We start from the raw sequence: 12,795 nt of genomic DNA on the forward strand, positions 1-12,795 counted from the left end.
ACTTAATCGGTATAGACAAAACTAAGTTTCTCAAAATTTTACCGCATGTTTTACTACCACCCTGCTCTGTTTGGTTCAAAGCAATCAGAGGTAGTTTATGTAATTACTTAGATTTTAAGAACGCTTTGCTTTCCAATTTTGAGAACGATTTCATGTTGGCAAATCGAGATGCCTTGGTTCGAAATAGACGATTTGATCCCAAAATTGATAAGAATTTAACTGATTTTGTGATTTCTGTATACAATGAGTTGAAACTAATTAATCCGTACCAACAAGAATCACGAATTATAGCATCGGTTCGGATACTATTGCCTTTTAGGTTGCAGCAAATACTGATTTCTGCACAGTGCATTAATTTCAATAATTTGATTATGATAGTGCAAAATTTTGAAAATCAATCCATGGTGCAAAGTAATAATAATCGAAATCAAACTACAGACGTGTGCAAATTATTAGACTAAATGTCGATTCTTCAGGATTTTCGAAGAATTTTTGTTTTTTCTCCATTTGTATTGTGTACAGTTGATATCTTTTAAACCTAAAGTATGTTCTGGACTTTATATATACCTTGTCAATAGAAAGTAATGACCCTTTTTATTCCTTATTGTCAACAGTGGTAAGAAACTGGTAACAATCCTAAACAACTGCATCATTGTATACTTATATTAGCACATGTTGGCCCTTTCTTTATACGTCGTATTAAATTTGCTTTCAATGTTATTATGTTTTCAATATTCAAAATAATAGTTTAATGTGTATTAGGTCAAAACACATGCATTTTTGCTTTCTTAAGTGTTATTTTTAGCTGAAGATCTATGGGAAAAGAGTATTGAAATTTCTTTCGTTCTGTATTTTGAGCTTTAGTGAAAGTGATAATTATCGGCAAAACCAAAGACGTATCACCACGTAAAATTACATTAAATGAATGTCTTGTGCAAGAAAACGTTACATAAGAGATAGCTAGGAAACTGTCTATTTCTCAAAACACAGTCAGTCGAATAAGTCGTACATTGAAGCTCGGTGCATCATATACACAAAACCGCTCAGGTAAATGTCGACATAAACCTAAAATCAGTCCTCGTGTTCAAAGGAAACTACTACAGATGGCCAAATCGAATAGAAGAGCTACTAGCAAGGATTTATCAAATCAATAAAAGGCTTACGGGTATAACATATCTTCATCTACAGCGAGAAGACAATTAGATGCAGCGGGCTTACAAGCGCGAAGGCCCTGCACAAAGGCGAAGTTTACCCTAGCAATGGCAAATAGGTTGCAATGGGCAAAGGAAATAAAAAATAGATTCAAGGATGACTGGAGCAATGTCAAGTACCAAACTTTAAATATTTATCCAGTATATTTTGTCAATTGGGGCATCTTTGGGAGGTTGTAGTACACTTGAATACTTTTTAACTTTATTGTACAAGGATTTATAGGAGGAGTTGCTCCTCCGAATATGATGTTTGGTTTATGATATTGTGAAAAAAGTTAAAATCAATACACTGATACTATACATTATACTATTTCCAGGCATGTTTCTCTGATGAATAAATATTTTCCATAAGTGAGGAAAGTACCCAATATGTTCGCAGGACATCAAATGAAACATTTTCACCAAACTGTGTTTCCCAAACAGTAAAGCACCCAACATCAGTCATGGCCTGGAGCTGTATGTCAGTGTATGGTGCTGATAGACTGTATCTCGTGAAAGGAATGATGAACCAAAAACAATATCTAAAGGTGCTAGAACCACAAATGAAGGAATAGTTTTCGGATGGGAACTTTATTTATATGCATGATGGAGTCCCATACCATAAAGCAATGACTAACTAATTTTCTGAGGGAAAATGGTGTTGAGATTCTGCCATGGCCAGAAAATTGTCCCGACTTAAACCCTATCGAAAACTTGTGGGCTATTGTCAAGAAAAAAATGAAGAGAAAAAGGATAACTACCAAGATTGATATCATCGCAGCACTTATCAGAATATGGCATCGCGATGAGGAAGTAAAATATACTTGTGTAAAGCTAATGTAAAGTATGCCGAAGTGTATAAAATGGTAATAATATCGAAAGGAATGCGTACAAAATACTAACTGGCTGTAACAAGGTGAAAGAACGCAGCAATTCAGGATTTATTTAAAATTATGTTTAATATTCTTCATTTTCTCAACTTTAGTCTAATAATTTGCACACGTCTGTAATAATAACCGAAGTCAAGGTAATTATATTCCCGTTCGGAATATCAATGTGCGTGAAGAATTTAACCCTAATGTAAGTAATGACAGATACAATTATACTGGTAATAGAGCCGAACCTAATTACAGAGGAAACAGGAATAGTAACTATACAGCATTTAGAAATCAGGCAAACAGTACACCTAATTTTTCTCGAAACAGGTTTCGTAACAATTTTATAGGTGGCAGAAGTTATGAAAATATAAATCAAAGATCTGGAGGAATACCTAATATACAGAACGGTACTCACGTTAGCATGAAAAACAGTGACTTCATCCACTTATGTTGTGGGTCCCGCTAAATGCCAATGTTAAATTTTCATTTAACATTGGACGCATAAAGGGTGTACAGCCCAAACGGTTCGTCCGATTTAAAAAATCCTTCACTTAGATTGAAAACATCATATTTGGAGACGGTTTTCCTTCTTACATTTTGTTGTAACTCTGATAATAAGTGTTGCCCTATGTCAGGGGTCTTTTGAGACACTCTGTACTTTATTTATTATCTACACATAGTAGGCCCTTTATGCTTCTTGTGAGTGTAAATGTAACTCTGTGATTATTGTTTTCAAATGGCTGAATGGTTGAATATTGAACTGTAACTGATGATTTTAATTTTATTTAACTCAGAAGGAATGCCAAGGAATTCAGAAAGCGAGTGAATTATGTGCAGCTGCACTGACAATCAAACCTGGAAAAAAGTACATCAAGAATAAAGAAAGAAATATGTGAATTCCAGTCAAATCAAGAAGGATACGCAATCTAGAATACCGTCCGATAAGGAGACATCAGCAAGTAATTATTCTACGTTCAAATTCGCCAGCATTTCATTATGCTCTTAACTGTTTGTTTTGTTGTGAGCTTGACAGATATGAGGGTAAGTGGAAGGATCACTCTCTAGTTCCACTAAAAACTAATACTTTTCAAGAAACAACATTGAAATTATGTGAAAAATTCAATGACGATTGAACCATGACTAAAATGTTGCATTGAATATGTCAGAGATTTGTTTGCGAAAGACTCGGTGTGCCGCACTGCTTGCATTGTAAATTTTAGAATAGGAAAGGGGATTCCAGGAAAGATGAGGAAGTAGACGTCATCAGGTGAATACGAACCGAAGAAAAAAGGCAGGCCCGAGCAGTCTGAGAGAGAATACTTTCTTGTCAGTAGTTGATTTTTTGAGGATGAAAGATGATAGCAGGAAAGGAATCACTATAACTGAAAGAAATGGGAAAGTGGAGTTGTTACAGTCAAAGAGACGTCTGTTAGAATCATTCAAGAATTTTATGATGAGAGTAACGGAAAAAGTACTGTGGAGGAGCAGTTGAGATTAGTGCACACTACAGCAAAGTTAATAAAAGTGTGCAATAAAGTCCATGGAAACATCAAAATAGTACTACCCTTCCACTGACGGGTACATTCTTGAAAGTGCTATGTCATTTTTCCTGTGGTGTTAAGAGGATTCCTAAAAGAGATCGCTACAGTTGCACACACTGAAACCGAAATCGCTTCCTTGAGTCGGTGTATAATCCAGTTAGCTCAACCGAAACTGATGCAACTGATTTTGGTTTGGGCTTGCAGATGCACCACGTTTATGGTTCCCGCTTTCTATTGGACACCCTGTACCGTCACTGGTATTGCGTTTCATATTCTGAGGTGCAATATCTTTTCTGATGTTCTCATCATAAAACTCTTGAAGGATTCTAGCAAATGTCTCTTTGAAAGTAACAACATCTACTTTACCATTTATTTCAGTTATAGTGATTCCTTCAGCAAATAATTCCAATAGTTTAGCTTTCATTCCAATAGTTTAGACAGAGTACGTTTGCTCTTCTGAATAGCACAGTTCCTGATCCATAACCTTTAATAAATCACATATGGTAACCTGCTATCATCGTTCATTCCCAAATACTCAACTACTGGCAAGAATGCATACTCTTTTTCAGTCTGCATGGGCCTGCCTTTTTTCTTCGATTCGTATTCACCCGATGAAATCTGCTTCCTCATCTTTCCTGGAATCCCCTTTCCTGTTCTAAAATTTACACTGCAAGTAGAGTGGTACAATGCATCTTTCGCAAACCAATCTCTGACATATTCAATACAACTTTTTACAGTCGTGGCCTAATCACCAGTGCGTTCTTCATATAATTTCAATATTGTTTTTAAAAAGTATTAGCTTTTAGTGGAATTAGGCAGTGATCCTTCCACTTACCCTCATATCTATCAAGCTCACAACAAAACGAACAGTTAAGAGCAAAATGAAATGCTGGCGAATTTGAACTCAGAATACTTGCACATGTCTCCTTATCGAGCAGTATTCTTGATTGCGTATCCTTCTTGATTTGACTGAAATTCACATATTTCTTTCGGTATTCTTGATGTACCTTTTTCCAGGCTTGGCTGTCATTGCAGCTACATATAATTCACTCCCTTTCTGAATTCCTTGGCATTCCTTCTGAGATAAATAAACTTAAAACCATCAGTTACAGTTCAGTATTCAACCATTTGAAAACAATAACCACAAACAGAGTTACATTTACACTTACAAGAAGCATAAAGGGCCTACTATGTGTAGATAATGAATGAAGTATAGAGTGTCTCAAAAGACCCCTAACATAGGGTAACACTGTTATTATCAGAGTTACAACAAAATGTAAGAGAAAAAACCGTCTAAAAAATATGATGTTTTCAATCTAAGTGAAGGATTTTTTTTTTAAATCGGACGAGCCGTTTGGGCTATAAACTCTTTTACGCCAAATGTTAAATGAAAATGCAACGTTGAATTTTACCGGGATCCACAACATAAGTGGATGAAGTTACTGTCTTTCATGCTAACGTGTCGATGGCCAGCCTCCATTTCAAACATTCCTCCATTCATCATACTCTTACAAAATTTATCCACCTCCCGGTAAACGGCAACATTGCATTTTCATTTAACATTGGGCACATAAAGAGTGTACAGCACAAATGGTTCGTCCGATTTAAAAAAAAAAAAAAAAAAAAAATCCTTCACTTTAGATTGCAAACATCATATTTGGAGACGGTTTCCCCTCTTACGTTTTGTTCTCACTCTGATATTAAGAGAGTTACCCTATATCAGGGGTCTTTTGAGACACCCTATATATTAGAGATATGTTCAATGTCTCATTCGAGAGGACACATAATGGAGAACAACTTTTATTGAGATGTTGAGTCTGTAATTTTGTTACAAAGTCATATAATTACTCCGTTTATAGTTATCTCTGTCGTAAATGACCAACGGCGACCATATTGGATTTAACGACCTTTCAGATTGAATATTCTTGAGGACATTTTCAGGTTTGCTTAGAATGTGCTCAGCATCATTTTGGCGTATGTTTAATTTCTATTGCAATTTGTTCAAGGTAAAGTGCCTTTTTTACGTACGTTGAATGGACTAATACCCTTCACGACAAACTTGTTCAAAATTTAATTCCTTGATAACATTGCTTACCAGTGTCAACCCTTTATACATAATGTTCTTTATGTAAATGATTGCAATAATAAGGAAAAGGTTATTATGGATCATGGAAGTGAAAAGCCTATTACAGATAGCAGTGATCATTCATTTCATAGGTGGGAACTTGGATCTCGTGATAGCGTATAATTAGATCTTGTTAGGAAAAAGTTCAACAACCTATACAGCTTTTTCGTTTGAAGGGCAGTTATATGAATATAATCGAGTGGTCTTTGGTTTAATTAATGGTAGTGCTGCTTTAGCATCATGTTTAAATAAAATGATAAGTCAAAATCTTCGTGCAAATGTGATTTTCTATGCCGATGATATTTTAATTATGGAGAAAACTCCTAGATTATTTAGAAAACATAGATGCAGTATTGGAGCGTTTGGAGAAAGCAGGTTTAACAGTACATAAAGAAAAATCTAATTTTTTCAGGGAGTCTATTGAATTCTTAGGTTATTCTATAGATGCTCAAGGAATGTATTTTAGTGAATCCAAGATACAAGCCATAAGAGACTTACCCGTTCCTACTAACTTAAAAGAAACACGTCAAGTTCTGGGATTGTTCAATTGATTTAGGAAATCAATACCTTGATTTGCAGAAATTGATCAACTTTTATTTTCTATAACTAAAAAGGGAATCCCATGGCAATGTGGTAGTTTACAAGAACACAGTTTTAACAAATTAAAAAATATTATTATGGAAATATTCGTCTAAATCATCCTATGGAAAAAATTCGTCCTTTCTATGTGCAACGTGATGGTTCTTTATCTGGAATTTCTAGCATATTATGGCAACCTAATCCAACCACAGATGAACCAGCTGTTATTCACTGTGTGAGTCGAACATTGAAAAATGCAGAAAAGGGATATTTGACCACAGAAATCGAATTACTCGCGGTACGTTTTGCCCTACAAAAGTTTGCTCCATACATCAGTGACTGCCATTTTATAGTCCTAACAGATCATGATTCTTTGCGTCATCTTAAAAAAGTACAAAGATACAATAATCGTTTGTTAAGATGGTCTTTAGAACTTCAATCTTTCGATTTCGAGGTACAGCATATTAAGGGAGCCAATAACGTCCCAGTGGATACCTTATCTAGGTTATTCCCGGATGACAATCATCGAATGTTGTCTATAAACGTTTTTAAAGTATTACAAGATGAAATATCAAAGATATCTATAGAAGAATTGAAAAAGCAACAAAGGAAATGTGAGTGTTATGCCAAAATTATACAGCATCTAACATCTTGCCCTAAGGATTGTGATTGTCCTCGCAATTGGGATACAATATATCAAATGTCTAACGACGTATTATTAAGGACTTCACATATAAAAACAGAGAAAATTTGTATTCCACCGGTATTAGTGCCTCGAATACTTAAAGCGTATCGTGATGATTTTGGACATTTCGGATATTTGAAAGTATACTCATTAATTACTAAATCCTTTTATTGGAAATCATTACGAACACAGATCAAAATTACATCAATGATTGTGAAGAATGTATGAAAATTAAACATAACTATCAATCTATATATAACCTATGCTGTCAATCATTCCTGAAAGACCTCATTCCTTCATTTCTTTAGATTTATATGGTCCTCTTCCTCGAGCACCTATAGGTGAAACTTTTCTTTTTACCGTTATGGATATATTCACAAGATATTTATTCGCATATCCTCTACGAAAAGCAACTTCGTCTGCCATTGTACATCGAATTTTGAATGTATATATACCTCATTGTATATATACCCAATTGAGCATATCCTCTGTGATAATGGTGGACAATTTCGCAGTAATGTATTCATCCGTGCAATGTACAATGTCAATATTAAAGTGCATTTTGTTACACCGTATCACCCAAGTAGTTCTGTTGTTGAAAATGTGAACCGAAATCTTGGTATGCTATTTGGACACTGTTGTCGGGAAAAACACACTGACTGGATTAAATATGTTACAGAAATCACCTACTTTTTGAATTATTCAGTTTCAGATACTTTGGTTGTCGCTCCGGCGAATATCATAATGGAACAGACTCTATAAAGCCAATAGAGCAACATTTTAATATTAAACTTAATGAAGATGATGAAATGGATTATTCGCATCTTGTAAGTATGGTACATCTTCGTAGAACTCAAAAATTTCGTTTACGAAATCAGAAAACAGAACATCAATAAGCGGGTAAATCTAAAATTCAAATAAACGATCTAGTTTTTGTGAGGTTGGATCCTCAAAGCGATGCGTCATTAAAAATAATTTATAAGTTTTGCGATTTATACGTAAGACCCTATTTGTGTACTAAACAAGTTAATCTTAAAGCCGTGAAAGCCGGTGAACTTTTGGGTTTACATAATGTTGATGAGTTGAAATTATAGCGTCCATCAAAATATACCAAAGTAAATGGATACAATTAATTAAAACGTTAGTTCCTTCAAAAGTTTTATCTAAAATTAACATAGATAATATTGAATTATCAGATTAATTCTTAATATGATAATTTTCTTTATTTGTATTATTCCGTTATATTGATCAAGTTTGTTTTGTTTTATTTGGAGTATTGTTATGATTTCTTTGTAATTCGCTTCACTTATCAACATTGTGCTTTTCAATTCTTTTGTAATCATCTTAATGATGCCCAAGTGGAAGAAATAAGTTATATAATATGTCAATGTATTTTCGTTTAATGTGTTAATGAGCTCCAAAGATACTGAATTAAAGAATCTATTTTTTGGACCAAAATAAGTAACAAGTTGATCGTATTTTTGAATAATTCCTAATCGTCAATAATTTATAGAATTAAAATATAATTTATTATTAAATAAATGTAAGATTATTGTTGATATAAAATGAAATTAATATATGTACTGTAATTTATATATAGGAGGGCTATTCGGAAAGTAAGATAACCATGTATGTAAGAATATGTAACCGTCCAGGATTCTTTTTAAAATTGTAATCAATTTAAGAAGTCCTCGTCAGGAGCCATATATACAACGAGATTGTATATCTAATTTATAAATTACTTCCATTTTATTGTAGTTATTTTGGGCAACGGCGCTTAAAAGTGCACAATTTGTTGATAAGAAGAAGAAAATGTAGAATATATGTTGGTTTTATACAAATAATCATGTAATGTCAGTTGTTTAAAAGAAGATAGGCATTTGTCTGTGATTGACTTTTTCGTGATCTTTTCTTTACCAAATCATAAAATTTCTTAACATTTTCAGGAGCGAATTTGGGTACGAATTAGGCCGAAATTTCATCCATGCGATAGAAACGTACTTTGCTTGCGATTTGGTAGCGTCTAAAACCGGCCAGACATTTTTGATGGTGAATTTTGACGTTTTATAGAACAAAATTTTCCAATCTGTACTTACATTTGTACAGTTAAAAAAATCGTGAGCCAAAAGCTAAATGTCGTGACTTTTTCGTGACTTTCATGACCGTTTTCTGATTTCGTGACTTTCGTGACATTCGTGACTTTCGTGACCGATAGACACCCTGATGTAACAAGTTGAAATATAAAATATAACGTTACAACCTGACGAAATATTTAGCGACAGTACAGGTAAACACATTTACACTATTGTCTAATTCATTATATACAGATACTTATCAAATTAATTCCCTTATGTAGATAGCGTAGTGCCTTTGGCGTGCGAATTCTTGTAGTTTGGATCCCATGTTAAACTGTAGGTCCATGTCAAATAGCCTTGTAGCTGAAAGGGACGCTGAACTCAAATCAAATTGAATACGAAAATGAATTTAATGGAGTTCGAAACACGTCAGACATTTGGGTTGGCAACTATCAGGCACCGAAACAATTTTGTTTGTATTCCATAAATAAATACGCTGCAGAATAACATAAGTTATTTTAAGAAATTGGAGCGAAGTTTAGTGCGGTGGTCCATACCTTCTACTGCTATACATAAACAATCCGAGCACAACTGTCCGGCTTATAAGATACTAGCGTTGTCCGATATGAGTGTTTACTTACTCGATTTCAATGTTAAGAAGCTCTACGAACGATGTAAACACCCCACTCTCGTATAGAAGCATTACATTTGATTGTGCCCACTGCTGCTGTTCTTCGTCAGACTGAACTTCGGCCCAACATCCCTACAAAAAACAATGAAAAGTCCTCAATCAGGTACTTCTTTAACAAGCACATTAATATCAAATACAGCTTCTTAAAATATCAGGTGAATACACCGCTTTCAAAGTTAAAATCTGCATTTTCTGCGGATCGCCAAAAATATTCACTGATATCTTAAATTACCCTCACAAAGAAAAATGTCATGCAAGACGAAGTATTACATTTAAAATAAATAAATAAATGTCAAATGTAATTTTTTATTTATACAGTAAGTGTGATGATGACTAAACTACCTTAGTAATTGATTTTGAATACTTCTAATCAAAGCTGTTAAAAAACAGCCTGTGGTCCTTCTATGGATGAATTTAGCATGTTCACAATATGGTATGGTTGTAACATCTGTGTTGTTATTAACTGACAAAGAACTGAGTTCAAGGGTAATCCGTTTGTTGATCTCTTTTAATCAAATATCTACGACTTCTACATTAATATCACGATTGCAACTTGGTAACTAGGGGAGATAAAGAGTTATTTTTTCTTATGTACATAGTGACCTTACTTTCTTTCGTAACCCGTCTTAATCGTGGAGTATTTCTATCTAAATATTTCTAAAAAGGGTCTGAGATAATATTCCCTTGTAATACAAGGTCACGAAGGGTAAAAGTGTAAAACTATTAAAAACAGGGTAAAATAGTATGTTCGACTTGATAATATTGGCGTTGAAATCACAAGCTTCAAAATAGTATCTGAGAGAATACTACAGCCTTAGTATTTTCACATTTCACTCCTTTACATTAAGCATATTCCTATTTTCTAAAATAAGAAAATATTGTTGTCAAATATGGAAAAGCTATTAGCTTTTATACTGCATTTCAAAATATAGTATGAAAGATAAAAGCTTGGAAATTTTTGGTGGATCTTGACGGCGCACTCAGAAAAAAAAAAAAATCCTAGTTGTATTGCACTAGCTTCCGGTTACTTGAGTTTGAAATAACAATTGCTTATCTTTAATGCTTATTAAGTCTGTAAAGCTACGGACGGACAAGACAAATACACGAATGTGTCGTATATGTCTGTAAGTGGGGATACTGAAGTATAGCAAATTTATCAAGGATAGAAACATGGAAATTTACAGAACACAGATGCTTTCACAGATAAAATGGAATTTTAGTCTCTCACATCAGCCCTTTTACCTGAAAACGACAATAAATCCAAATAAATGATGACGAAATATTTAATGGTACACCAAGAAAATTAACAGACATGATGTTCGTATAAAACTTCATTGCTCAGATGTCACAGAGAAACAACAAAAATACTAGCTAACTGAATCGAATAAGTTTTCATTTGTAAGTTTTCACATTAAGCATTTGGACTACAGCGATTCTGCTTTTATAACATACATTCTTCTTATTTTCCACCTATTAAATATTCAAATACCTTACACAAAAGTCTTAAACTCCCTGGCACGAAGCCCCAAAAGGAAGATAGAAGATGTGTAGACAGCATCACAAATATTTTCATTTTTGCAAGTGTTTTGCGAGTTTTCTTATGTAGATTGTTATGGTTTTTATTCACGTGGTTCTCCAATTGTCACGACGCTGGTTGAACGCCGCCTACTACCACCACCTGGATTCATCAAATGGATACTCATCATCCAAGTACTGTCCAAATCCCGCACTACTTCACCTCGATTATCTCATGGGAGCCGGTAGACATAAAAGCCCTTCAATTATTCTACAATGTCTAATGTTTAAAGGGACGAAGAATTGTCCAAAAACGATAGATCTCACTGAACTGAGCGAAGTGATATAAGTGAGTATAAACCATCGTACGTAGTTTCCATAAAAATAGAGAAAAAATAATTTCTTTGTAAACCTAAAAATTTATGTTGTGTAAAACTACAAGTTGATGCTGCATGAGAAACATTCCATTTAATGAAGTCAAACTGATACGAAATATGCAAGCATTAAGCTCTTCATTCTGACATAAGGAAGACGACAGTACATTGTAGAATCTTATCCTAAAATCAGCATTCAATCTTAAACTTTAATTTCTGTTTAATCAAAACATTATCCAAATATAATCATAGATCACATCGACCTCAACAAAACAAGATGGTTGGAGATAAATTATCGTGCGTAATTTTCGAGAAAATAAAAAAAGAACTTTTGTGGCGGTAAAAAGTATGTTGTTCGTTGCCAATAATAATTTCACTTGCTATTTTGCTGGAGGAAATCGCTCTTTATTTATGTATTATATAGGGATGGCCAAAATTTTCCAGAATCGGAAATTTTACTTTCCAGATTTCGGAAAAATTTAAGCATTCGCAAAAAAAAAAAAAAAAAAAAAAAAAAAAAAAAAAAAATCCGGAACGTTTTCCGATTTTATTTTCCGGATTCCGGAAAGTAAACATTCCGCAATTGGCCATTCCTACTATATATGTAGCAAAATAGATTTATTGTTAACTTCAAATTATAGCTATTGCTATTTCTCTTTTCTTAAACAGTGGCACATATACACCTTTACGCACATACTACTTGTAATAATAATAATAATAATATAATACATGGCACTTACCTGAGCTAAATAGAAAAAGCATCGAGCAGCTTCCATCCTAACTGATTTACTGGATACTTCCAACTGATCCAGGAGTTTCATTATCACAGATTTTCTTTGTTCTTCTGTCATTTGTTGCCAATAGGGAGCAATTTTATACTTTTCCATCTGTTCTTCGAACGCCTATAATATAATTACACGTATTCTAATTAGTTTTTAAAAACCTTTTTTCACCACTCATTCAATGTTCTTTAAATTATTTTTCATTAATATAATTTTCTTTTACTTGGTCAACTGATCGGAACATGTTGAGATTCAACAGTATTAATTACATTAATATATATGTTGCAGTCTAATATATATGTTGAGCCTTTGAGCACGAGATGACGTTACTGTCGCAAATCTCGTCGATATATATTTTAT

General features: G+C 33.7%; 1 protein-coding gene across 3 annotated transcripts in view; it reads right to left on the bottom strand.

Moving 5' to 3' along the window:
• Strip (striatin interacting protein) overlaps positions 1 to 12,795 on the bottom strand; it is a 239,683-nt gene that overhangs the window by 199,249 nt on the left and 27,639 nt on the right. For all 3 annotated transcript variants that reach the window (XM_081762663.1, XM_081762661.1, XM_081762662.1), the window contains exons 3-4: positions 12,394 to 12,555; positions 9,715 to 9,836 (exon numbers count right to left, since the gene is read on the bottom strand). In XM_081762663.1, coding sequence (XP_081618789.1) covers positions 9,715 to 9,836; positions 12,394 to 12,555 — 284 coding nt within the window. The remainder of the gene's footprint in view (positions 1 to 9,714; positions 9,837 to 12,393; positions 12,556 to 12,795) is intronic.

Source organism: Thermobia domestica, chromosome 6 (genome assembly GCF_964235325.1).
Source record: "Thermobia domestica chromosome 6, izTheDome1.hap1.1, whole genome shotgun sequence".
Lineage (NCBI taxonomy): Eukaryota > Metazoa > Arthropoda > Insecta > Zygentoma > Lepismatidae > Thermobia > Thermobia domestica.